The sequence below is a fragment of the Moschus berezovskii genome, chromosome 22 (assembly GCF_049115385.1).
Source record: "Moschus berezovskii isolate FMDL1 chromosome 22, NW_MosBer_1.0, whole genome shotgun sequence".
Taxonomy (NCBI): Eukaryota; Metazoa; Chordata; class Mammalia; order Artiodactyla; family Moschidae; genus Moschus; species Moschus berezovskii.
The window spans coordinates 39198814-39226734 of NC_142481.1; the positions used below are offsets into that span (position 1 = coordinate 39198814).

The 27921-nt window shown below is 43.6% G+C and overlaps 2 protein-coding genes across 4 annotated transcripts in view; one reads left to right on the forward strand and one right to left on the reverse strand.

Moving 5' to 3' along the window:
• CES5A (carboxylesterase 5A) overlaps positions 1-16635 on the reverse strand; it is a 288429-nt gene extending 271794 nt beyond the window's left edge. For all 3 annotated transcript variants that reach the window (XR_016035800.1, XM_055412722.2, XM_055412719.2), the window contains exons 1-2: positions 16466-16635; positions 15013-15089 (exon numbers count right to left, since the gene is read on the reverse strand). The gene's annotated coding sequence lies outside the window, so the exon portion shown is untranslated. The remainder of the gene's footprint in view (positions 1-15012; positions 15090-16465) is intronic.
• A 270-nt stretch (positions 16636-16905) lies between these two features.
• Positions 16906-27921, forward strand: part of LOC129547086 (guanine nucleotide-binding protein G(o) subunit alpha) — a 173559-nt gene continuing 162543 nt past the window's right edge. The window contains exons 1-2 of the mRNA XM_055412725.2: positions 16906-17759; positions 17994-18036. Coding sequence (XP_055268700.1) covers positions 17642-17759; positions 17994-18036 — 161 coding nt within the window. The 5' untranslated portion in view covers positions 16906-17641. The remainder of the gene's footprint in view (positions 17760-17993; positions 18037-27921) is intronic.

Sequence of the window (27921 nt, forward strand, 5' to 3'; positions counted from 1 at the left end):
TGACCAACCTTGATAGTATATTAAAAAGCAGAGACATTACTTTGCCAACCAAGGTCCGTCTAGTCAAGGCAATGGTTTTTCCCGTGGTCATGTATGGATGTGAGAGTTGGACTGTGAAGAAGGCTGATCGCCGAAGAATCGATGCTTTTGAACTGTGGTGTTGGAGAAGACTCTTGAGAGTCCCTTATACTGCAAGGAGATCCAACCAGTCCATTCTAAAGGAGATCAATCCTGGATGTTCATTGGAGGGACTGATGCTAAAGCTGAAACTGCAATACTTTGGCCACCTCATGCGATGAGTTGACTCACTGGAAAAGACTCTGATGCTGGGAAAGGTTGAGGGCGGGAGGAGAAGGGGACGACGGAGAATGAGATGGCTGGATGCCATCACCGACTCTGTGGACATGGGTTTGAGTGAACTCCGGGAGTTGGTGATGGACAGGGAGGCCTGGCGTGCTGTGGTTCATGGGGTCGCGGAGAGTCGGACACGACTGAGCGACTGAACTGAACTGAACTGAAGCTTTATTGCCCCCTCTGGAATCTGGGGCTGGAGCAAATCTACCTAAACTATATAAACTAACAATGGAGGAGATGTGATTCCACAAAAAGAAAAGTGACGGACAGTTCCTTGTATGTATAATGACGAGAACAAGTCTTACATTAGAGACTGTGGTGTCGATTATATAAATATTTTGCCCTGTTGACTCAGGGAGTGGCTCAGAGAAAGTGCTCACCGAATGGTGGCACTAGTAGTGGTAGTAATAATTGCTATTACTATTTGTTAGCATGATGGTTGCTGTTGTTGTTGTTGTTATAGCAGTGGTTTTCTTAAGCAGTTTCAGGGTCACACTTTTAACTTAATTATTCTATCAAACCAGAAATGAAGGATAATAATTTGACTATAACCTTTGGAGAGTCATTAATCCAAGGTGGCACTTCCTTCAACAATACCCTTAATTTGTTTATCATCTCCATGCATAATTAAGGCACTCAATTATCACAAAAAAATTTTCAATGTCTTACCAAATAGCTTTTGATTTGTTCTTAAGTGACAGTTTTATCATAAAATATTTTAATCTAAAGTATGCAACAATAGTGTTAGTATTTACAGTAATGCTATATTTACAATAAATTACAATGCATTTTTCATACAGTCCATACGATCTTATGGGTTAGTTTAGTGTTTATAGTTTCAAAATTAAAAGTAGTGATTATCATGATAAAACATATCAGCAAGAACTTTGTAATACTGCTAGAATCTTTACTTTTTAAAAAGCACATTCTGTGGTTAGGAAGAAGAGTTAAGACAAACATGAAGACTGAAAAAAAAAGAAACAAAGTTGGTTATCCCTCTGTGGATCAAGGATAGTACTCACACACATCTTTTAAGTAAACCAATCAGTTGAAGATTTATGATAAGACAGACATAAAAGTTAACCAAAATATTTCTAGTTAAACAATATATGAATAAAACATATTTGGTTCATAATTTTATGAGTAAAGATTATCATCTGCTAGATTATCATGCGGAGAAGACAATGGCAAGCCACTCCAGTGCTCTTGCCTAGAAAATCCCATGGATTGAGGAGCCTGGTAGGCTGCAGTCCGTGGGGTCGCTATGAGTCGGACACGACTGAGCGACTTCACTTTCACTTTCACACATTGGAGAAGGAAATGGCAACCCACTCTGTGTTCTTGCCTGGAGAATCCCAGGGACTGGGGAGCCTGGTGGGCTGCCGCCTGTGGGGTCGCACAGAGTCGGACACGACTGAAGTTACTTAGCAGCAGCAGATTATCATGAAAAAACACAAAAAAATGTAAAGCACTGAATGAAATGAAGCATTGAAAAATTCAACTTTTAAAATATAGATTCAATATATTTCTTTTACCTTCATTACTGTAAACCTTGACAAATTTCAGGAGAAATGAGACAAAGTGGGTGAAATATTGTCTAAATATCATAAACTTTAAATATTCTAGAACAAGTCATTGAAGGAATCTTAAAACTCTGAAATTACAAGTGGTAATTGCTCCTGATTTTTTAAAAATGTAAAAGTGATTGCCAAAGGAAGCAAAGAATAAGTTTATCTTAAAGTTAAATCCTATCCAGAGTATCAAAAAATTATAAATTATAATAAATTATAAAAATTAAATTATAATAAATATAACCATAGGTCTCCCACCTTTATATAGTGAAGGCAGTTATAAAGTCCCCTGGAGGGCAAAGCCATTTCTGTTTGTGGCTTTTTTATGTTCCAGTGCTTCCTCACTTTGAATCAGTGTTTTAGGAACACCAAAGTGTACATCTATAGTATATACTTTATTAGAGATATAAATGCATGTGGGTTTCTACCAAAAACCTCAACTGAATTAAGAGAAGCATTGGGGTTTTGCTTTTAGTAAAGAATTTGAGCTCCTTTTTCTTTAGAATATTTGCATCTATGTTCACAAGGGATATTGGTCTGTAATTTTCTTTTATTGTAATGTTGTCTGGTTCTGGTATCAGGGTGATACTGGCCTTACAGAATGAGTTGGGAAGTATCCCTTTCTCTTCAATTTTATGGAAGTGTTTGTGAGAATTTTTTTTTTTTCCTTAAAAGTTTAGCAGAATTCCCAAGTGAAGCTTTTTGGGCCTGTCATTTTTTCATGGGAATATTTTTAAGTACAAATTTAATTTCTTTAATAGATATGAGGTCATTTAGGTTATCTATTTTACTTGAGTAAGCTTTGATAGTTTATGACTTTCAAAATGAATTTGCTAATTTAAGTTGTTGAATTTATTAGTATCTAAGTTTCTCATAATACTCTCTCATTATCCTTATTAATACTAGCATAATATGTAATGATGCCACTTCTCTCATTCTTGGAAATAGTTATTTGTATCCTAAATCATTTTTTCCTTATCAGTCTGGCTAGAGATTTATCAATTTTAACTGATCTTCCCAAATAAGCAACTTTTAATTTCATTTATTTTTCTCTACTTTTCTGTTTTATATTTCACTGATCTTCGTTCTGATCTTTACTCTTTTCTTTCTCTGAAATAAATGCAAAGTGCTGATGGAGACAATAATTCATGCATTTCTAAAACACCCTGTTTTCCTCAACAAAAGAAATTAGAACCCAAAGCATGAGCAAAATCTGGACTCTAAATTGTGGTATACGTGAATGACTAGTCAGAGTTCAGTTAGCGAGGTATTAGATCCTCTGTAAAGTTTTTAATGAGTAGAGAAACAGAAACAAAAATAATATTCTAAAATGTAACTGATTATAATATTGAGAAATTCCTCATGGCAAAGCAATTTTTTCATGATCTGTCAAAATCAAAGTGAGTAATGGGATGGGCCTAAGGACGGATCAAGTCCCAGAGAATAGAACTGCGGTCTCAAATTGTGGTTTTTATACTATCTACTCCAAAATTATTTAGGGGTATATGTTTAAATGCAGATGTCTAAGCCCGATTTCACAGTTACTGAATCACAATCTCTAAGGGTAGAACCCCAGAACCTGCACTTCTAATAAGCACTCTTGGTGAGTTTCATGCACATTAAAGTTTGAGAATGACTATATGTAATTCCATTGGGACCAGGCAGGAAATCAGGTCTACTCAATAAGCACCAAAAATAAAAAATCTAAATATGCAGGCAAGACATGGTATCAAGGGAATCTGACAGTAAGTAGATGGTTCATGCAGACTACTACAGGAGTGGGAGGAAGGTCCTACAGTGTAAACATGTGGAAATTCAAAAGTGGAGCAATTTGTTAGGAGTCAGGCACCGACAATAGGTAAAGTTTCAAGTAAACTGATGATGGGCATCAGAGAAGTAGCAATTTGTAAGGATCCAGTTGTGTAGACTTGGGTTTCAGGATTGGGTTAGAAGTTCCAAGAGGCTGAGAAGATCAAAGAAGAACTCCAATCCCAAAGCAGAGTCAGAGTCAGATACAAGAACCTAACAAATGCTATTACCTGAATCAGTCAAAAGGACCAAGTTGAGAGCCTGCTACTCAGGGCCAGGGTAAGCTCAGAGAAGGACCATTGCAGAGACTTATTTGAAGGTCAGCTACTGCATAGTTTAACAAGGGGCTCTTGGATTTCTTTGCTTACGGCCTGTATCAGTCTGGGACCTGTTACAAGGGTTAGCTTCCCCCAGGGAGCTAAGTGGTCCTGATCAAAGAACTGGAAAAGACCTATCTGATCCAACCCCTCATCTCCTACTTGAACTCTTTTTCAGACATAAGCTTCAGGATGTTGCCACAGAGGTAACAGTGGTTTTTCTCAATAGTTCTAATAATGGAAACCAGCTGTGAAAGAGGCTGATTCCTAAACAGTATAGGTCCCTGAGGTGAGCAAGAGGCACCTGGATTCCAGAGCCAACAGAAACTTCTCTTCACTCCCAGGGAACTCTGAAATATCACAGCCTAGAGTAGAGAACCCAGGTGCCCTCTGTGCAATTCCACTTTTCTTTAAAGTACCAGATCACTTTTTCAGTGAAAGAAAAACTAATTTTTAGCTCACTGTTGAAGGAACCCATAAATCCTCTCTTCCATGCTTAAGTTCCTTCACGCTTAGAGACTGATATCTCTAAGCACAGGCTGAATTCCTCCATTCCCTCGATGAAACCCTTTCAACAAGTAGGCAGGGAGCAACTAGTATTCATTAACCAAATGATTACTAACCTAGCAGATATGCTCTAGGAGTGTGGGAAGTGAGGGAAGAATTGGGAGAACTGTCAGAACCAGTGCCAAAGAAAATCACAATAAGGGCAGAGCTGAATAGAACTAGGAGAGGCTGCTGGGAGAAGGCCGACCACCTTTCAAGCTCATCTGCCCCTTTGGTTACTTACCCTTGGCTGTCTCACTCCTGGGTCTATGCTACTCCCTTGGCACTGCGCTGCGCCCCGCACCCCACCCCCAGCCCCGTAGGATGTTCCCACTCATCCTATTCACCCACAAAGAAATACTCTCAAAATCAATTGGGTGGTGATTAAGAGCCATTATGTGCCTGCTGTGCTTAAAAAGACATAAGGCAATTTGGAGCAAACCTTTCAAGATAGGCTTTAAAAAAAATTCTAGTATATCTAGGAGTAGTATCACTTCTCGGAGAAGGCAATGGCGAGCCACTCCAGTACTCTTGCCTAGAAAATCCCATGGATGGAGGAGCCTGGTAGGCTGCAGTCCATGGGGTCACTAAGGGTCGGACACGACTGAGTGACTTCACTTTCACTTTCACACATTGGAGAAGGAAATGGCAACCCACTCCAGTGTTCTTGCCTGGAGAATCCCAGGGACGGGGGACCCTGGTGGGCTTCTGTCTATGGGGTCACGCAGAGTCGGACACGACTGAAGTGACGCAGCAGCAGCAGCAGCAGCAGTGTCACTTCTAAGTTGAAAAATCAGAATCAAGCTACAGTCCTTTCATAATATTGGCTTGTTTTGTTTATAAAGATTTTATATTTCTAAAGCAAATGTCATTAAGAAGTATGAAAAATTCACTTTTGTTCTGAACAGAAAAAAAAAGAAAAGGGAACCATTTCAGTAGTGGAACTGACAGACTCAGATCAAAGAACTGAATGGGTTTGCAACATTTTCTTGCTTTGCCCTGTGGAGGGACCTGCTACTCTCCCTTCAATAGTTTCCTAAATGTCCCTCTCCAGGGTCTCTGTCCACTGAACTCAGATTTAGAATTATGGATGTAGATCAGAGAATATGCTTAAAATTCAACTCCTCAATTGAGGAAATTGAGGCCGGGAAGGAAAATAGAATTTCCTGAACTAAGACTAAAAGTTATGTTTCTCGATATTCCTAGCCCAGTGCTCTCTTCCCTCTGTTGACTTTCTTGATGTTAGTTTTTTGTTTTTTTTTTTACTTTTGAAAATTACTTTCCCAAACATACTGGGACTAAAATTTTTCAATATCTTCCTTTAATTATTATATATATCATCTATTCCCCATTTCTGGTTGTTACCTTTATGAGGGAGAGAGTGCTGCAAAACATGTGGAGAATATTTTGATAATTATGCACTACAAAGATAACCTATTTTATATTAAGAACTACAAATAACTTGAAATAAATATCATGGGATCATAAATTGCTTAAAGTTCATTTATGATGATCAATAATATCTGACAAAGGGGGAGAGGAGTATTGAGTAAAGCAATAGCTCACTAAATTATAAATAATATAATTGGTTTAGGTGCTATTTAAAAGAGCAACTTAAAAAGAACCTGAAAAAGAGTATATATACACACACATATATATATATATACATATGTATAACAATCACTTTGTGTATACCAGAAACTAACCCAACATTGTAAATCAACTATACTTCAATTAAAAAAAAAGAGCAACTTAGACATAATCTTTGAACTTTGGATCTTAGGCATAATGCGACAGAGAGAACACTGTTTTGGAATTCAGAAAATTAGGGTGACCATCCTGATTATATAATTTACCAGCTACATGATCTTGAATAAATCACTTGAACTCCCCTAAGTTTGCTTTTATTATGCATAAAATATAAATAGAAATCTTGGCTACTTCAAAGGGTTGTTAAAAGAATCAAATCAAATAATGTGTGAGAGAGAGTGCTATAATTCAAAGATCAGAGCCTATATGCACTATGACGGCAGGGGACCAAGTGTTATACTCAACAATGTATTCCCGGTGCGTTCCCAGAACAGAGTCTGGTACACAGTAAACACAATAAATATGTATTAAATAAATGAAGGCAATGATAGGGAAATTTTCATTCTTATCATTCTTTTCTTACTGGAGAAATGTTTATGCTGGGATTAAGCCAAGTACTGGAATGGAGCAGAGGTGGAAGAAGCAAAAAAGAAGGAAAGAAGGATTCACCAACCCTTTGATTCACATCTCTGCTAAAACAGAAACAGAGATGGTAGAATCAAAGAAAGGATGATCAAACTGAACAATCCCCAAATTTACCCTTTTTCTTTCCCTGCATCTCTCAATCCATGAAAACTACTTCCACTATTAATCAATTTTTTAAGATTGCCTTTGGGCATCCACCTCTTTAATTTTGGTCATTTTATACCATTACATTCAGTGTTTTTACTGAAATCTGTACACGTCCTCTCTTTGGTCACTAGGAAAAGTGCTGTTATAAATTTACTATTGGATGTAACTAATTCAAAGTCCTCCCTCCTCCTTTTTCTTTCCTCTTCTGTTGGTCTTCTCCAAAGGCTACAGTGGCCAAGGGGAAAGACAGCCAACTGCAAGTTTCCTTGAGAGGAAAACCAGTTCTTTCTGCTTCAAGGTCTGAATGATCCTAGCTAAAAGTCCTAAAGGACTGGTTGGAAATACATCTCTCTCTGAATTACCCTTCTTCAATTTTATTGATGTGTTCCATCACATACACAGGAATTTCATAAAAATGTTTTTCCCTGCCACAGAGGTCAGGGTTTTACAGGCCCTTGGGGAATAGATAATATGCCTAAATGTCCACACAACTGAAGAACCATGTTTCCCCACTGGAACACTACGTTCTCAGCACTTGGCAGACTTTGGAACACCCCAAACTACATGTACTTTAGAGGATGCAGACAGGTCACAAACTTAAATCAGTCTAGTCTGGCCAAACACCCTCAACCTACTTCTAATAAGTTTGAATTAATTGATAGCCTCACCCTCCTCCAGTCACACTGGTTACAGACAATCCAAACTGGTTTTAACTGAATTCAGATAAACTCACCTCTGTTTTGCTTTCACAATTACAACTGTCAGGAACAGACAAAAACATTTTTATCTTTAAAAAGCAATGCGGTAATAAGACTGGACTTGAGCTTACAGAAGACTAATGAGATAATGTCTAAAATGTGTTTGAGCTGCATGTGTGAAAGGTTCTATGGAGAGAGAAAATATGATAAATAATGCAAGGAATCTTTGTGTCAGGAAATCTCCTGTCTTCTGGAGGACTCAATAAGTATTAAATAAATACTTTACAAACATGTACCTGCTAATCACACAAAGATGGGCACAATAAAGGTCTTTCATGCAAAGATGGGCACAATAAAGGACAGAAATGGTATGGACCTAATAGAAGCAGAAGATATTAAGAAGATGTGGCAAGAATACACAGAAGAACTATACAAAAATGATCTTCATGACCCAGATAATCACAATGGTGTGATTACTCACCTAGAACCAGACATCCTGGAATGTGAAGTCAAGTGGGCCTTAGGAAGCATCACTACAAACAAAGCTAGTGGAGGTGATGGAATTCCAGTTAAGCTATTTCAAATCCTAAAAGATGATGCTGTGAAAGTGCTGCACTCAATATGCCAGCCAATTTGGAAAACTCAGCAGTAGCCACAGGACTGGAAAAGGTCAGTTTTCATTCCAATCCCAAAGAAAGGCAATGCCAAAGAATGCTCAAACTACCGCACAATTGCACTCATCTCACATGCTAGCAAAGTAACACTCAAAATTCTCCAAGCCAGGCTTCAACAGTACGTGAGTGGTGAACTTCCAGATGTGCAAGTTGGATTTAGAAACAGCAGAGGAACCAGAGATCAAATTGCAACATCTGTTGGATCATCGAAAAAGCAAGAGTTCCAGAAAAACATCCGCTTCTACAAGGGCTTCCCTTGTAGCTCAGTTGGTAAAGAATCTGCCTGCAGTGCAGGAGACCCAGGTTCGATCCCTGGGTTGGGAAGATCCCCTGGAGAAGGAAATGGCAACCCACTCCAGTATCCTTTCCTAGAAAATCTCATGGACAGAGGAGCCTGGTGGACTGCAGTCCATGGTGTCACAAAGAGTCAGATACAACTGAGTGACTAACACTTTACTCTGCTTTATTGACTACTCCAAATCCTTTGACTGTGTGGATCACAACAAACTGTGGAAAATTCTTAAAGAGATGGGAATACCAGACCACCTGACCTGCCTCCTGAGAAATCTGTACGCAGGTCAAGAAGCAATAGTTAGAAGTGGACATGGAACAACAGACTGGTTCCAAATTGGAAAAGGAGTACATCAAGGCTGTATACTGTTACCCTGCTTACTTAACTTATATGCAGAGTACATCATGTGAAATACTGGACTGGATGAAGCGCAAGCTGGAATCAAGATTGTCGGGAGAAATATCTATAACCTCAGATATGCAGATGACACCAACCCTTATGGCAGAAAGTAAAGAGAAACTAAAAAGCCTCTTGATGAAAGTTAAAGAGGAGAGTGAAAAAGTTGGCTTAAAGCTCAACATTCAGAAAACTAAGATCATGGCATCTGGTCCCATCACTTCACGGCAAATAGATGGGGAAACAGTGACAGACTATTTTGGGGGACTCCAAAATCACTGCAGATAGTTACTGCAGCCATGAAATTAAAAGATGTATACTCCTTGGAAGAAAAGTTGAGACCAACCTATGCTTTTTAGCATACTAAAAAGCAGAGACATTACTTCGCCAACAAAGGTCCACGTAGTCAAAGCTATGGTTTTTCCAGTAGTCATGTATGGATATGAGATTTGGATCATAAAGAAAGCTGAGTACCGAATAATTGATGCTTTTGAATTGTGGTGTTGGAGAAGACTCTTGAGAGTCCCGTGGACAGCAAGGAGATCCAACCAGTCCATCCTAAAGGAAATCAGTCCTGAATATTCATTGGAAGAACTGATGCTGAAGCTGAAACTCCAATACTTTGGCCACCTGATGAGAAGAACTGACTCATTTGAAAAGTCCCCAGTGCTGGGAAAGACTGAAGGCGGGAGGAGAAGGGGACGACAGAGGATGAGATAGTTGGATGGCATCACTGACTCAATAGACATGACTCTGAGTAAATTCCAGGAGTTGGTGATAGACAGGGAGCCCTGGCGTTCTGCAGTCCACAGGGTCGCAAAGAGTCAGACATGACTGAGTGACTAAACTGAACTGAACTTACAAACATGTACCTGCTAATCATATCAGTCAAAGCTGCTGCTGCTGCGTCACTTCAGTTGTGTCCGACTCTGTGTGACCCCATAGACGGCAGCCAACCAAGCTCCCCTAGCTCAGGTAAATTGAAAAGTCCTATTACACTTATTATAACAAATAAGAATCTTGGTTTCTGATGAAAGATTTTTCCAAGAAAATGCCAACAGGGATCAGGGCTGTTAAGTAATGCCTTTACTTTAAGCCACGTCTCCAACTTCAATTTCAGCTCTTGGTCAGTTTTACCAATGTGAAAGCACCAGCGCTAACCCCCTTCAACTTTCTACTTAATTTAAGCCAAATGCATCCCTGTGGGAGGCTCCTGCTATTCCAAATTGAGAAAAATCACAAAGCATACCCTCTTTGGGGTTCTTGAACCATCAAAACACATTTAACAAATAATGTTCTCAACAGAGACCGCGTAACGGACTTCAATAACTTAAGAGCTCAACTCAATTACCTACAAGTCTTCAGGCAAGTCCCTTCATTTAAAAGTACAAAAAACCTTTATTTCTTCCCATGTCATCTTTTATTCTAACAATGATAAACTATTTTTTTCATAAAGTCCACAAAACAACAAATTAGAGAAGAAATTTAGCGAAAAATATTCTGATGAGAACTTCAGAGACATTTGGAATATGCTCTTCTCTCAAGTTCCTAAATACCAATAGATTTCCCATTTGTTTGTTTAAAGTCAGTATCATTTTCCAGAAACTTACTTGAAAATAAGTCATCACCTCTTTGAAATCACCCAATCTTAAAAGATTTCTAGAATTAAGTCATAAAATTTCTATCAGAAAAATCAAAAAGTCTCAGAACTGGGAAAAACTTTGATATATGATCTGCTTTAGCCCTAGAATAGAGACAGGTGAATTTGGTTAAAAATCATTAAAACTGATGATCTCTGGACAATGGGCCATGCTTGACCTTTTGGGATATATAGGAAGTTATACCTCTCTCCCCTCATTTAAAGTCCAGTGATGTGTTTCCTAAGTGCATCACTTGACAGAGAAGGTATGATCTTAAAAATGAACATTTCCAGGCTCCACCTGAAACTCAACTGAAACAGAAACTCTATAGACACTGACTCAGCAATCCGCATTTTAAAAAGCGTCCCACATGGAAGTCTGCTCAATGTTATGTGCCAGCCTGGGTGGGAGGGGTGTTTGAGGGAGAATGGATACATGTACATGTATGGCTGAGTCCCTTGCTATTCACCGGAAACTACTGCAACATTGTTAATTGGCTGTCTGTCAGTTCAGTCGCTCAGTCCTGTGCGACTCTTTGTGACCCCATGAATCACAGCACGCCAGGCCTCCCTGTCCATCACCAACTCCCAGAGTTCACTCAAACTCATGTCCACAGAGTCGGTGATGCCATCCAGCCATCTCATTCTCTGTCGTCCCCATCTCCTCCCACCCCCAATCCCTCCTAGCATCAGACTCTTTTCCAGTGAGTCAACTCGTCCCATGAGGTGGCCAAAGTATTGCAGTTTCAGCTTTAGCATCAGTCCTTCCAATGAACACCCAGGATCGATCTCCTCTAGAATGGACTGTTTGGATCTCCTTGCAGTCCAAGGGACTCTTAAGAGTCTTCTCCAGCACCACAGTTCAAAAGCATCAATTCTTCGGTGATCAGCTTTCTTCACAGTCCAGCTCTCACATCCATCCATGACCACTGGAAAAACCATAGCCTTGACTAGATGGACCTTGGTTGGCAAAGTAATGTCTCTGCTTTTTAATATGCTATCTAGGTTGGTCACAACTTTCCTTCCAAGGAGTAAGCGTCTTTTAATTTCCTGGCTGCAATCAGCATCTGCAGTGATTTTGGAGCCCAAAAAAATAAAGTCTGACACTGTTTCCACTGTTTCCCCCTCTATTTCCCATGAAGTGATGGGACCAGATGCCATGATCTTCGTTTTCTGAATGTTGAGCTTCAAGCCAACCTTTTCACTCTCCTCTTTCACTTTCATCAAGAGGCTTTTGAGTTCCTCTTCACTTTCTGCCATAAGGGTGGTATCATCTGCATATCTGAGGTTATTGATATTTCTCCTGGCAATCTTGATTCCAGCTTGTGCTTCTTCCAGCCCAGCGTTCCTCATGATGTACTCTGCATATAAGTTAAATAAGCAGGGTGACAATATACAACCTTGACGTACTCCTTTTCCTATTTGGAACCAGTCTGTTGTTCCATGACCAGTTCTAACTGTTGCTTCCTGACCTGCATACAGGTTTCTCAAGAGGCAGGTCAGGTGGTCTGGGATTCCCATCTCTTTCAGAATGTTCCACAGTTTATTGTGATCGACACAGTCAAAGGCTTTGGCATAGTCAATGAAGCAGAAATAGATGTTTTTCTGGAACTCTCTTGCTTTCTCCATGATCCAGCAGATGTTGGCGATTTGATCTCTGGTTCCTCTGACTTTTCTAAAACCTGCTTGAACATCTGGAAGTTCACGGTTCGCATATTGCTGAAGCCTGGCTTGGAGAATTTTGAGCATGACTTTACTAGCGTGTGAGATGAGGGCAATTGTGCGGTAGTTTGAGCATTCTTTGGCATTGCCTTTCTTTGGGACTGGAATGAAGACTGACCTTGTCCAGTCCTGTGGCCACTGCTGAGTTTTCCAAATTTGCTGTACCCCAATACAAAATGTTTTTGGTGTTAAAAATCAAAAATTAAATTTAAAAAAATCCAAAGAAAAAGAAAGCATCCCCAAATAATTCGTATGCACAATAACATTTGATAATCACTGCTCTGGTAGGTCTGAGCGATGTGCACAAAATAATATTAATATCAGCCAGAGAAGCACTGAATATTAATAGGTTAATTAATTGAGAGTTCCTTGGACTGCAAGGAGATCCAACCAGTCCATTCTGGAGGAGATCAGTCCTGGGTATTCATTGGAAGGACTGATGCTAAAGCTGAAACTCCAATTATTTGGCCATCTCATGCGAAGAGTTGACTCACTGGAAAAGACTCTGATGCTGGGAGGGATTAGGGGCAGGAGGAGAAGGGGACGACAGAGAATGAGATGGCTGGATGGCATCACTGACTCGATGGACATGAGTTTGAGTGAACTCCGGGAGTTGGTGATGGACAGGGAGGCCTGGTGTGCTGTGATTCATGGGGTCGCAAAGCGTTGGACACGACTGAGTGACTGAACTGAACTGAGGGACATAAAAAGAATTGGATCAGCATCTTCCCTAATGCCAGATATTTATCAGAAACTTTAAGTCGTGTCTTAGCCTTACCCAGACAATCTTCTAAATTATATTCACCACTAAGTTAGACTGTAAGCTATCAATTAAAAAAAAAAAAACCTTAATGCAGAAACTTAAAACGTCTCTAGAGATCTACCATTCTCCCTCAAATGCCTAATACATATGACATTTAGTTTGGTTTCATTTTGCTCATGAACCACATATTTTAGTCTATTTTCTTCCTATGAGGAGAATAGTGTTCATAAGGAATAGTAATTTTCATAAATTTTTCCTTTGACAGAAATATAAAAACTACCAGAGAAAATTTAAATTCAGAAACAGGTAAGACACTTGGACTTTACATATGTAAATATATGTAAACTACTACCAGTATTAATTAAAACAGATTCTTTATAAGACCTAACACTTTGTGTACAGAAAAATCATTTAGGGAGTGGCTACCTATGCAGATTTTAGAGTAGTGTGATTTGGTAGAATTAAGATTAACTGAATTTTTAACAAGCATCCCAGTTGGTTCTGATGTGAATGGTTTTGAAACATTCCAGGGATTTCAAGATTGTAGGAAGCCAAGCTCATGTCTAAACCTCTCTTTGAGTCTAAATCAATACATTAAACACAGTAGGTGGTAAATACATGCACATTTGATTAACCACAAAAGGTAACAAATAGGGAAATTCAGTTCATCAGATCAGAGCCCATATTCTGTAAGTCAGAGCTGGATCTTGCTTATATTACAAATTGCTGTCCTCCAGAACTAGGAGCCACATGTATAAAAGCAACTCATTGTAGGCTTTTGTTGTTCCTTTTAGAGAGAGTTATAAAATATGCTGACCATATACTTTTAAAATTAAAAACATGCTGAACCGGCTATAGTTGACCTAAAGTGGCATAAATGAGAATTATTCTTTTTGGTCAACAGTAACAATCAGAGAAATAATTCTGAGGATCATATAAAATAAAAGTAAGTGAAATCTGTCCCTGATTACTCCTGATGTTAGGACTGTAATTTCCTCATTCCCACAGGAATTAACTGTGGGCAAATTAAACATGTATGGCATTATCTAATTACTAATAATTCATTGAGAACTGAGATGTTGTCATCCTCACTTCTTTTGGCGAGGAGACCAGAATATGATTGGTTTCCGGAGTTGTAAGCTTTCTGTGAGTCTAGGAAGCATAATATATGTATATATATATAGACATATATATAATAAGTACATGCAAAATGTTGTCTTTCAAATGGTCCACAAACCTGTAAAAGGAGTCTTGGATTAGTACTTAATGACCTTGAACAATTTATTCAGTCCTTTGGAGGCTCAGTTTTCTCAGCTGTAAAATGGGAACCCAGGTTGATATGGGCCCAGGCTCTTTCCACTCAGCCATGATGCTCCAGCACCACAGTCCCTAACTGAGGTTTATGTGGAAGGATCACAAGAGATAATTTTCATAAAAGTGCTCTGTAAGCTGTAAAGCACTACACCGGTGAAGCGGATTATTATTAGTATTTTATGAAGCCCAGCTATTAAGATGCAAAGGGACCCAGGAAAAGAAAGCAGTGTTTCACAAACCTGAAATATATAACATCTACAGTGCCTAGAACATTACGTTGTTCATGGCATACAGGTGCTTAGTAAGTACTGAGTGAGTAAAGAATAAACACATAACACAAGTCTGTGTCTCCACCATACTAGGTATGACACCAATAAGGAATAAATACACCAAAAATCAAAGACAGTTTGATTCAACCATATAAACTGCAATGCCCCAAGAGTCTAAGATCTTAAAATAAAAATTGCTTGATATGAAAGAGCATTAAAATGTAAAATATGACCCACCATTTACAAGGAAATGGCTATGGTCTTACCTTAGATTGCAGAATCTGGGTGAGGTGGCTTAATTTCTTTCCTGTATCTGATAGATCTGCATAATCGTCCTGGCAACCTTTAAAAGAAATAACAAATTATATAGAATGTTGGTTAGCTAAGCTGTTTGAATCTGGGAGGCTGATTTTTAGGGACACCCAGATTTTAAAGAAACCATATTTATCCCCTAAACTCCCCTCCTTTACACACAAGAAAGGAAATTGGGTAGCGGTCGGGGTGGGGAAGAAGGGAAGTTATTTACTTCATAAAATAATTCTCTATAGGAGACTTTTGTCAGTTTTCTAGAACATGTAAAATGTGATCTAAGTGTAAATATTCAAATTACATTACATACAATTTTGACATAGATAGCTATTTGTGGAATTAGGCAAATCCAAACTGGGAAACAGCAAACTGAAAAATACAGGGGGAAAAATGTTTTCTTCTGGGTGGGCCTTAATTGACTTTTTTTTCCCCCATTGCAAATGTATTTCTATGTTGGGTAACATTTCCAAAAGCAGGGGTGTTTTTTCTATTGTTGAAATGAAACAAACAAATTTGCTTTTAGAGCCACAAAAATGCCCAACTGTTAGGAAAAAAAACACGTTTTCCACTGGCCGCCTGCCTCTCCCATCCCCATGCAATCTTTCCCATTGGCCCCTTTCTCTAGGAGTGCCCCTGAGGCTGCCTGATGGAACTGATTGTAAAACCATTTTGTGCAGTGAGAACTATTTAATAGTTTCTTCAAAATCACTCAGACCACACAGAATATGCCCAACCCTTGGAGAAGTGTACGTGTTTTCTCAGTATTGGATGAGCTGTACACTAACTGACCCAGGTTTCTGGGTTTTCATTTTAAAAAGAGTTGGGGTAGTATTTTAAAACAGGAAAAGGAAGAAACTCTCTTCACTTACCGAAAATTTATTCAAAATTCATTTAACCTGTGTTTTGGGAGATAGGTTACAATCAAAGTAAACCCTCCAAAATGAGAAAAGCAAGTGTTAAGGAAGTAAGCATCACTCTATGAAAACCTGTCCTGCCCATCGTAAAGCTTCTCAGCGTGGGAACTGCCGCGCGTGCTGCCCCCTTGGCCGGGAATCACGGAACAGGGTCCGCGAGGGCAAAGGGAGGCAGAGGCTCCTTGAGAACTGGCCCTGCCTTTGTCTTAGCCTTCTGTGTTCCTCTCCTCACACCCTACTTCTCTCACATACTAGGTGCTCAATAAATGTAGGACGCAGGAAGCGAAAAAGCCGAATCTGCCCCCAGTCCCCAAGGGCGACTGACAGGGAACGCAGGTTTCCTCAGAACCACCGTCTCCTCAGTGGGGCCGCCTGCCCTCAGCCGTTACGGCCCCAGCAGCAGGACAGCAACCAAGAAGGTGAGCTGCCGGAGCCAAGATGGAGAAGAAACGGGAGAGGCAGGGAGGCGGCGCCGGCCCGCAGCTAGTGGACCCACCTGACGGCGGCGCGGGCCACCCAGCCCCGCGCTCCCACTGACCAGAGAGCAGGAGCCGCCGGCGCGTGGGGCGGGGGCGGGGGCGGGGGCGGGGGCGGGGGCGGGGAGGGGCGCCGCGGCGCGAGCCCGGCCCCGGCCCCGCCCCCGCCAGGCCTGCACGCGCCCACCTCAGAGAGCCTCGGGCCCGGCGGGGCGTGGGGGGAGGGGAGGCCGCGCCACGCGCGCGCCGCCGCTGGTTGACGCGGGCCCCGACGCGCGCGCCTCCCCCGCCCCCCGCCCCTCCCCGTCCCGGGGGCCCGGCGCGCGGCCCTGCTGACGTCAGCGGGCGGCTGGCGGTGCGGGGTGCGCAGGGCCGCTGGCGCACTCGCGCGCTGCGCTCGCCGGTTCCCCCCTCCCGGGCTGTGCGCGCGCGCTCGCTCGCTCGCCCGCTCTCTCTCCCTTCATTTTTTTTTCTCCCCTCCCTCCAGCTTCTCGCCTCTCTCTCCCCCTCGAGCTCCCGGCTGCCCGCGGCTCCCTCTCGCTCTCCCTCTCTCTCCGGTAGGCTCCGTCGAGCGATGCGAGCTCTGGGAGACAGCGACGCCGCCTCCCGCTAGAGACCTGCCCCCCCGGCCCGGCCCCTTGCCCAGCCTTGCCCAGCGCGCGGGGGTCGGCGAAGGCGCCGCGGACGCACCAACGGCGGAGGATCCGCGATGCAAATGCACTAGCGGCACCCCCTAACTCACTCCCTCCACACCCCGCGCCGCCGCCTCCTCCGGCAGCAGCGGTAGAAGGACCCACCCTGCCCCCCCACCCCACCCTCCGCCGACTCCGGCTCCTGCCTCGACTATTATTTTATTTATTTTGGGTTGTGCACAAGCCTCAGTGCCTGCAGCCCGCGCCTCCTCGGACCGCGGGCGCCTCCTCCCTCGGCTCCGGAGCCCCAGACCCCGGCCACCTTCGCCTCGACACCCCCAGAGCCCCGCCAGCTGCCGCGAGTCTCCGCGGCTGGGAGCTTGTTAGAGGCTGTCTTTTTGGGGGGTTCTGGTTTCTCGACATTTTTGTTTTCAGCCAAGGGGAGGCTATCGTGATTTTTTCCCCTTTGAGCCCAGGTTTTGCTCTTTGGGGGGGTGGGGGGCGCGCCGAGCCGGGGAGCCGTGCCAGCCGAGTCGTGCGGGCTGTGGCAGGGAAGGGGCCACCATGGGATGTACTCTGAGCGCAGAGGAGCGAGCCGCCCTCGAGCGGAGCAAGGCGATTGAGAAAAACCTCAAAGAGGATGGCATCAGCGCCGCCAAAGACGTGAAATTACTCCTGCTGGGTAAGGACCGGGGCTGCCACCCCCATCCCTCGACCCCGGCCACTCTGCACCCCCCAACCAGTCCCCCGACCCCGCTGGCTCCTGGGGAGACCTGGCCCGCGAGTTGGCACCACGATGTGCCCACGATCGCCCACTCTTTAGCATGCCTTACCCCCTTCCCCCTGCAGCGCCCCTCGCTTCGTTCCCCTAAGCTGACACTCACCAATTTCCCCCCCTCCCTGTCTGTCCCAACAGGGGCTGGAGAATCAGGAAAAAGCACCATTGTGAAGCAGATGAAGTAAGTCCCTGTGGCACTGGGATCTGTACTTTTATTAAGCGTAATTTTTTAAATGAATTTTATTACCTTGTTCACATCGCTCTCCAGGCCCGGTTTTTAATTCGTACACACACACACACACACCCCCCCCCCTGAATTTGACTCCCCTCTCCCAGGCCCTGCGTTGGTTCTGGGTCCTCCGGGGTGGGTGTTTTTTTTTTCTTCCCAAGGGGGTGGAGGGAAGGGGAGCGCCTGTAGTTGTATGAATGACAATGTCCGCCATATTGATCAGAACATCACATTATTGGCATGATTATGGTCATTACTCTTGTCTGTGGGATGTTTCCTGTGTATCGCTGCCTCCATTTCTGTTTCTGTGTCTCTGTTTCATTCTGCATATCTCTCTCTCCTCCTTCCACCCCCCTCCCCCCACTCCACTTCCATAATCCCATTTACCCCTGCTCTTCTTCTGGGGCAGTGATTTTTGAACTTGGCGAAAACATGGAGGGGACCCAGCCCTAGGCTGGGGTGGAGTATCAGGTGTCTGCTGTTCAAGGATTTGGTGCTGAATTAGAGGCTGTGGTTTCTGCCCCCTCCCCTCAAAAAGACGAAGGTTGGGGGAAGGGGCGTGTGGTAGGGGCAGGGGTGGACTTCCAATCGAATGAGACTGGCACAGATGTATCCAAGGTAGAGGTGGAAGGTAGGACGCTGGATGTGAGGCTGAATGCCCGCCGCTTGCTGCCCCTTCCTTCTCCCCCACCCTCCCAGCCTTTGCTCTCCTGACACTCTCTGGCCTTTATCAGTGTAGTTATTTACACTCTGCATAGGCTGTGTTCCATGTAATCTACCCACAATGCGGATTTCAGGCCCCACTTGCCGCACCACCCCCTTCTGCCTGAGATATCAGTTTCCCCTCCTAATTAACTGGGGGTGGATTTGAGTGATGGTTGAAAATTAAAACAAAATGGGATATTCCTTCCCTTTCACACTTGCTCAGTAAGGAGCCTCGCCCCTCCTTGCTACTCCCAGGCTTGCTTCTTGCCCCATCCACTCCTGGTTAGCAGTTCCTGGTGAGCCCACAGGCAGCTTTGCTTGGGGAGTGGGTGTCTTTAGGAAAAGGGAGCGCGCCTCGGGCCTCCTGGCCCTGCTGCTTCCGTTGTCTTGTCAGTTCAGGACGGAGGAGTTCGTTAAGACCGTTTAGCGAGGATTCCACGTCGCTTTGCTGTGACACCTTCGTGCACACACAGCTCCTAATTAGGGGTTGCTGTGCAGTAAACAAAAATGATTATTTTTCAACTTGACAGAATAGCCGAAGTAATTGCATCCCGTAGGAAAATAATGGAAAATAAAAACCCCTTTCGCAGAAAGGTGGGTGGGAGACGAAGCATGCTTGCGATTTCAAAACCAATATGCAAAAAATCTTGCATGTGTAACAGGCATGACAAGCGGGTTCTAGGCGGCGCCATGATGGTAGGGAGTAGCGACTCGGAGACAATTTCTCCCGTCGGCTTGACATGTTCTTATTTCTGTTCTAGAGCTCCCTGGGGCTTTCTTTGCAGAGGCCCCTCGGCTTGCCGCACCCCACTGAGCTACGGGTAATTTGGCCTGGGGGTTCTTTGGAGCTTGTGCAACCCAAATGGATGGGGAGGCGGGGCCTGGGGAATTGCTCTTTGCAACAAGGTGCATATTGCATCTACCAGGAGCTCTTTCAGGTCGGTAAATGCAAGCAGCACCACACCTTTCTCCCAGCTGGGGACGTTTCAAAACTTCAGAACTCTGTAATCTGCAGTGGCCGGCTTGAAGCCGGGTAGAAGCCCCAGCCACCGGAGCGGGGTGAGGTTTCAGGCACTGCGAGTGGTGGACAGCGCCCAGCCGAGGCCGGAAAAGTCGATGAAGCTCAGCTCGGTGGCGCTCGGCTCGACTCGGCGCAGTCTGGGCGCGGGGCTCGGAGGGACTCGGCAGTGTTCGGAACCGAGCTTGGGCCCAGGCGGAGAGAGCCGAGCTTCTTCGACGAGGGGACCGAAGGCTTTCGGAAGCACTCGGGTGAAGGGAGCGGGGATGAAATGCGGGGTAGGCTCCAGCCTGGAAATTAACTTTGCATCTACTAAAGCAACTCCTTACCTGCTTTTCCTGAACAAGCCCCATAAACTAGGCTGATTAATAAGAAGTGTAAAAATATATACCGAGTCCCCTGAAGGGTACCTTTCCTTTTTTTATTCAAAGGGAGCCACGCTTTCCAAGGAGATAGGTGTGCCGTTTTAGAATGAAAATTCCTAATTGTGTAATGAAGGCTGTATTTAGACTTCCCCGGAAAAGTCTTAAGGGACTTACAGTTGGTTACACTCAAGAGGGAGAGAAAAAATTTTTTTAAAAATCAAGCGTTAGATGTTTCGGATGGTTAAATCCGACGACCCGGCACTCCCCCTGTCCTCCTCCCGACCCCACCCGCCATCATCCCACAGGACGCCTTTTTGGAGAAAGATATCAGGCAAAGTTGAGATTTTTGTAGGTAAAACTGTGAGTATGTTTTCTAAAATACATCAGTTCTTCTAGAAATTGAGCTGAGTTTGCTCACAAAAGGTCAGTCAGAAAGATTTCTGGCCCGTGTAAATTTTGCAACTAGGGTCCCTGCGTCCTGTCCTGCTGAAGCATTCATGAATGGCTGCTCTTCCTATGAGCCCTCCAGCTCGGCTTGAAATAAATCAGATCGGGGCCTTGTGCCAAGCTGGATGCAGAACTTGTTTTATTAACCACAAAATGTGGGATTGGTGTCACTGTATCCTAGTGACAAATTCCTGTGAGTTCTCCTTTGAAGAGGTGATTTTCCAGATCACCACTTGGCTAAGCATCAGTTGAGTCAGGAGAACTGTACTGTTCTCTGGGTGGGGCTGGCCCTGAAAATCTAGGTGGCGTTTACAGAACGCAGTTTTGGACTTGCCTGGGTGACACAGTGGGTGACCAACCTATCAGACCATACTTAGGAGTTAATCAGGATGCTGTTTTATTTCACCTGGGCAAATGCAGTTAGCGCGTTCTCCGTGGGTGATGTCCTGTGAGAACTTGATGACTTCCTAACAGGGACTAGGGTTTAATGGCTCAGCCTTTTGCATTGAGAAGAAAACTATTGATAGGGAAACATCTCTAGATCCTTTGAAGTCAGCATTTCCAAAAGATCAAAGAGCCACTCCATTCAGCCTACCTTCTTATCCATGTTATGGCATCCTGATTATAAGAAGGACGAGACTTCCATGTATGCCCCTACTAACTGAAATTATGTGGAAAAGCCTGGTTGACAGATGCTGCTTAGAACAAATTGTTAACGCCCATATCAGCCTAGGATATCAGTGCAGGGAGACTGATCTTTGAAATTCTTTTGCCTGACACATTTTGCAGTGGGAAATGTGCATCCACCAAGAGATGCCACAGGTTAGGTTGTCATTGAAAACCCTGATTCCTAATATTTTATTAAAATTTTCATTTGAACATAGCTTGGTAGGTTTTATTCCTGCCCCCTTCCCCCTTTCATGTGTGGGCTTCTGTGGTAACTCGGCTGGTAAAGAATCCACCCGCAATGCAAGAGACCCAGGTTTGATTCCTGGGTCAGGAAGAGCCCCTGGAGAAGGGACAGGCTACTCACTCCAGTATTCTTGAGTTTCCCTGGTGGCTCAGATGGTAAAGAATCTGCCTGCATTGTGGGAGACCTGGGTTTGATCCCTGGGTTGGGAAGATCCCCCATGGCAGTCTGCTGTCCATGGGGTCACAAAGAGTCAAACACGACTGAGCACAGCAGAACACATGTGATTGTGAACTAGTGTTTGGTAGTTCTATCAGATAATCCAGACATTTCTGTAGTGAGAAATAAGCAGTGATCACTGAGACAGCAAAATATAATTTTACACATACCGTGAGTAATCAGTGACTTTTTTGTGTGCAGCATTTTAAATAATTATGCTTGTTAGGAGGTCATGACCTCACTTGTGATACAGCCTCATCATTTTTGCAGTCAGGGGACTTTTATTGAGACTAATCAAAGTTTTAACAATAAGTGTTAATGTGGGAGACCTGAGTTCCATCCCTGGGTTGGGAAGATCCTCTGGAGAAGGAAATGGCAAACCAATCCAGTACTCTTGCCTGGAAAATACCATGGATGGAAGAGCCTGGTAGGCTACAGTCCGTGGGGTCGCAAAGACTGAGCGACTTCACCTTACCTTATCTTACCTTAGTTAATCACCAAACCCTTCCAAAGAACTCTCTCAGGGGATTATATGTGGAATCAACATAATCCCTTTAAACGACTTCCTATTCTGAACAAATAGTGACAACTACTCGGACTGTCTACCTGATGAAAATGTAAAATGAACCGTGGAGTTGCTTCGGGCACCACAGTTTGTCCTCATTTGAGGTGTTGAATTTTCTTTGATGTCCTGTTTGGGCTATCTGTTGTCTCTGGAGCATTTAGTGAATTTTTAGGGAGCTAGAGAGTCCAAAGGTGGCAATGAGGCATGGCTTGCTAGCTGGTAAGCTTTATGTAGATGCATGTTGTAAAATGGAACACTGGATGTGTGTTCTTTTCCAAGGTGCTTGCTCAGTGCCATTAGTAAATCAAAACTTATGGATTTGCCTGGTAAAGACGTCATTGCTCATACAAATAGCCCAGCCCTTCCAGTAGGAAACGATTCTGAGGACAGACCCTACCAGACAGGGAAGGCGATTTTAAGATTGCCGAAAGCTGGTAGTTTCCTCCTACCAGCTGACTCTGACTTTGTGATTAGGGTGTTGATTTTTTGGCTTGAGTTCAGGGCAAGCCTGTGTTCATTCAACACACTTGCTGTTTGGCACCTGCTAAGTGGCAGGCGTGAATGGAGATGAATAGCAACTTGGAACCATTACTCGGTAAAAGTACAGTGGTCTGGAAGGGCGTTTCTTGCACAGCCCCAATGGATCCCATGTTGAGGCAGCATTCCCTGAGAGCTGCTCTTCCAGATCTGTGGACTTGTTTCTGCAATGATCTCTTTGGCTGCTCTGCTTGCCCTCCCCTTCCTCCTGTCTCCATGTTTATCCATATGGATGCACCTTGCTCTCTGGAGACATTGTGAGCGCAAACAGAATGTCAGATCAAGTAGCAGAAGCATTCTCTTTTGCTGATGGATGGTGCTCTCTTCCTCCTTACTGTTCACTGAGCTGTAAACACAAGCAGACCTTCCTGCCAGAAGAGTAGCCCACAGTCCACCTGATCTCCTCAGGAATCAGCTGTGGAATTCTTGAACCTCTGTCACCTGTCTGATTCTGAAATTGAACCTGTGTGCTTATTGAAAGGGTGTTGCCAATGAGATTAAATGGATGAAACTTCATACAAAATTGACAAGACTCCAGAGAAATCCAGAATATCTAGTCTCTATTGTAGGACTAGATTAGGTTTATAGTGCCCAGAGTTAGAGGACTGTCTTTTTTTTTTTTAAGTGCTTGGAGCTCCCTAAATTATATTGTGCATCTTAGCCACACCTGCTAAAGATAGGACAGGATCACTTACGTTTTTCAGCAGCTCACAGTGCCCTGTCTTTGTTAACATTGGAGATTTAATATGAGCGGAGGAAGGTCTGATTTTTCTGATGTATGTTCCATCCATAATTCAGGGACTTGGTTCCCTCTCTCCGAGGTGTTTTCAGTCTCACATTCCTTAGACATCTAGACAGACCATGATCACAAGAGCACATTTTGATCCGAAAGACAGTAGACAAGCTGCTGAGATGATTTCAAACTGAAAAAAAAATTTTTTTTTGAGAGGATCACTCCAAAATTTGACACTAGCAAAGAACAAATTTTGATTTTGAAAAAAAAAAAAAAACTTAAAAAAATTTTGAATATATTTAAACATATACTGCATGGATTTTAAAATGGCTAGCAGACGCTATTCGAAGAGCACTTCACTTCACTTTATTGATTGCATTGCCATAAAAAGCTTGAAAGTGCTCAAACTCCATTCTAAGAATTTATTCCAACCAGTATCACATTCTTATTTTATTTTGTGTCTCTCATTCATGCACAATAGTGGCTAGAAAAGAGATTGCCTGAGAAATGGCAGGAGGAAGGAGCAGTGGCCTTCTATTGGTTCAGAGAGATAGGTAAGGTTCCTCTTGAGAGAAGTGGTTTAGCTTGTTTTTAAACTGAGAGGTGGTTAGCAGCTTGGACTCTGTAACCAGGCTGCTTGGCTTCATATCTTGACTCTACCACTCACTAGATGCCTGCTCTTTAACTTCAGTTTTTGTGCCTCAGTTTTCTTACATATGAAATGGGGTGGACAGTAAAAATAACTAACAGGGTTGTGCGCATTAAGGGATGTAATATATGAAATACCCTTATGACAGTTTTCTAGAAATCATTTTACAAATGTCAGCTACAGTTTTGATTCCTTTGATTGATTAGTGGGTATCCCCTTCCCATATGGAATTCTCAAGGATGTGGGCCATAGCTTGCCGGAGAGTCAGAAGTGGGGCTCTGTGGTTCACGCTCAGGTCTTTTTCCCCTTGCCTGCTCTGCAGCATCAGTTATATAACTAACTGTGTTGTCATAAGTGATGTGACATTTTTGATGGCGCAGCTGCTTGAGCCCAGGAGGCTGGAATGATGTTACAGGGAGTGGGAGAGAGCACTGGACCAGGAGTCGAGACAAGTTGCTCTGCTCCTGCCTCTCTCGGGGCCCCGTTTCGTGGAGTAGTTGGCCCAGGGCTGCCCCAAGCTCCTTTTCTGTTTTAAGTGGTCGAGGAAACTGGGAGTTACCTTCAAGTTCAGGGTCTTGAGGTCTTTGATGCAAGGTTCTAAACATAGAAGAATCAATTCTGGCTCCCTCCTGAGTGGGGGTTGGGGGTACCCATGAAAGCTCTCTTAAGGCCAAGATAATTGCAGAATAGCAACCTCAACCACAAAGCTTTGTCAGCCAGGAAAGTCAGAGTCCTGAAAGGCATTTAGAGAAAACCACCTCTAACCAAACTTTTCATGCAGACATGCTGCTCAAACCAAAGAGGAGGATCTGAAAGTATCCTGTGATTGAGAAGCAAGATGTTTCTGGGAGGAGGGACCCAGTGACATGTTAGAGGAAGAAGTGGTTTGTCTGTGGCTTCCAGGATGCTTAGCAGTAGAGACAGCCCTGGCTTCTACCCGAGATGGAATGGCTGCATAGACAGGAAGGAACCTGCCCAAGTTCAGGTGCCCAAGCTCTGTGAAGTTGGGGGATTTGCAGAAGGGGTTAAGGGGAGGATCAGGAGGGCTGTGTTTTAATTTTGGTTCCTTCTCTAACTTGACTTTGGGCAAGTAAGTCATTTAGCCCCTCTGAGTCTGTCTGTTCATCTCTTCCTTAGGATATGGGCTAGAATTCCTCAGGCCTCTTTCAGGTTTCTAGCTCAGTAACTGCAAAGAGAAACCTGCTGCTGCTGCTGCTAAGTCACTTCAGTCGTGTCCGACTCTGTGTGACCCCATAGACAGAAGCCCACCAGGCTCCCCCGTCCCTGGGATTCTCCAGGCAAGAACACTGGAGTGGGTTGCCATTTCCTTCTCCAATGTGTGAAAGTGAAAAGTGAAAGTGAAGTCACTCAGTTGTGTCCGACCCTTAGCGACCCCACGGACTGCAGCCTACCAGACTCCTCTGTCCATGGGATTTTCTAGGCAAGAGTACTGGAGTGGCTCGCCATTGCCTTCTCTGAAAGAGAAACCTAGAAGCCTGAAATGCAGGGGGAGAATAGTGGGAGTATTTACCACCCACAGCTTTTATCTGTGGAGCCATCTATAGTTCTAATTTTCTTTACGGAAAAGAGGAAAAACATTGTGCTTTTCATAGCACCAAAAAAAGTAAAATAAAATCCTGCAAGGCTAATAGTCAGTACCCTGATTTTGTCCCCCTGCTCACTTGATTTCCCAACCAAGAATGGAGAAAAGGGGAATAATATATATAAGGATAGAGCTCCATGGCCAAGAATTTACCCTGGATTCTCTGCTGATGCCTTGACCAGCAGATAGGTTTTCTGTGGAAAATTGTTACTTATAGGAGCAACTTTCCCATGCTGTAAGATCAACCTGGGCCACCTGCCTTCAGAATCGTAGAGCACTAATATTTATTACATATTAATTAGATATTTATGTGTCTGTCTCCCTTCCTAGTCTGGGTGCCCCCTCCCTGCCAGAGCTCCCTAAAAGAAGGAATGGTGACTTATTTTTGCTCATCATACAGCATTGAGCCTAATGTCTGGCACAAAAGAGGTGCTTAATAAATGTTAATTGAAAAAGGGAAAGAACTGAGGCGTGCAAAGAATGCAAACTCATTTCTACATAGTACTGAATAATAGTGTTGAAAGCCTTTGGTCTTAAACTGTGTTCATCATTTACAGTCCCATCTGTTATCTTCATTTGTTTCTTCTCATCAACCCATGATGAAATAGTCATCAGTCCCATTTTACAGATGAGGAAGTGAGGCACAGAGAAGCTCGGTGACTTACTCAAGGTCACACAGCTTAGTAGGTAACAGCAGTAGGTTAAGATCATGATTTGTCTAACTCCAAAACCTGTATCCATTCTAATCCTGCACAGCTGTTACTAGATCACCTCTTGTGTGGGCAATAGAGAGCTGGCAGTCTGGGACCCAGTACCATCAGCAAATGGGATGGCACAAGCCTTCGTTGAGGTCAGTGGCTGAGAGAAGAGCAAGTGCTTGGTTGGTGCTGGGTCCCTTCTGGAGGTGGTGGTCACCATCGCGTATCACATTGATTCTCACTGTTCCCTAACCACCATCTGGACAGCTCCTGAAATAATTTCCATTCCAGCCTCAGAAGTGTGGGCCATTAGTAGGTAACAGCAGGGAGGAACTGCCACTGGAGGCTCTGACTCTGGTGGAAGGAAGTGGTCAGAGAAGAGAAAAACAGAATAATAGGATATTCATCCATCCATCTGCTCACCCATAAGCATTTACTGAGCACCTGGTATGAGTTAGACATATATATGGAGGTATGGAGGAAGGTCTTAGTCCCTGCTCTTGCGGAACTCAGCCTAAAGGGAGATACGTGTAAAAGACACTTCTGCTTCAGAGCAGGAAGTGTCATGAGCCTGTGGGAGAACAGAGGGTACCTTCTCTAGGTGGGAAGTTCAGGGACTTTGGCCAAGAGAAATGGCACGTGGGCTCAGTCTTGCTGAGTGGTAGTTAGCAGGTGGAGGACAGGAATGCCGGCAGATGGACCAGCATGTAAGAAGGCACTGAGCTATATCACCACATGGAACATGCTGGGAATGTGGAATAATTTGGGGTGATTAGAGCACCATATAGAAAAAGAGTGTCAAGAGATGGAGGATCAAAGATGAGACAGGCCTGTCGTGAAGTTCCTTGTACCAAGGACTTTGGATTTTATTCTGAATATAATGAGATGCCACCTAAGGGTCTTTTTTTTTTTTTAAATTGAAGTTTAACTGACATGACATTGTATAATGTACTTCCAACTGTACAGTGAAATGATTCAGTATTTGTATGTATTGCAAAATGATCACCACAATAAGTCTACTTAACATCCATCACCATGCAGAGTTAATTGTTGTTGTTTTTTTTTTAACCTTGTGATGAGAACTTTCGAGAACCAGAGGGTTTTAAGGAAATGGGTGGCAGGATGACCTTGCACGTTAGAAAGATCACCTGTGTGACTGGAAGGAGTCAGGTTCTAAGGCTGGGAGACCAGATGGAAAGTTATTTCTGTGACTGTGATCCAGGAGGGAAAAGCTTAAGAACTAAAGTAAAACCATGGTGACAGGAGGTGAGAAAAGGAGACAGATTTAAGACTGTGCGAACAGTGGAGTAATTGAGGGTTTTTTGGATGATCAGTTGGAATGGTATTGAGGGGGCTGTAAATTTTAAAGGCTGTACACAAAAATGAGT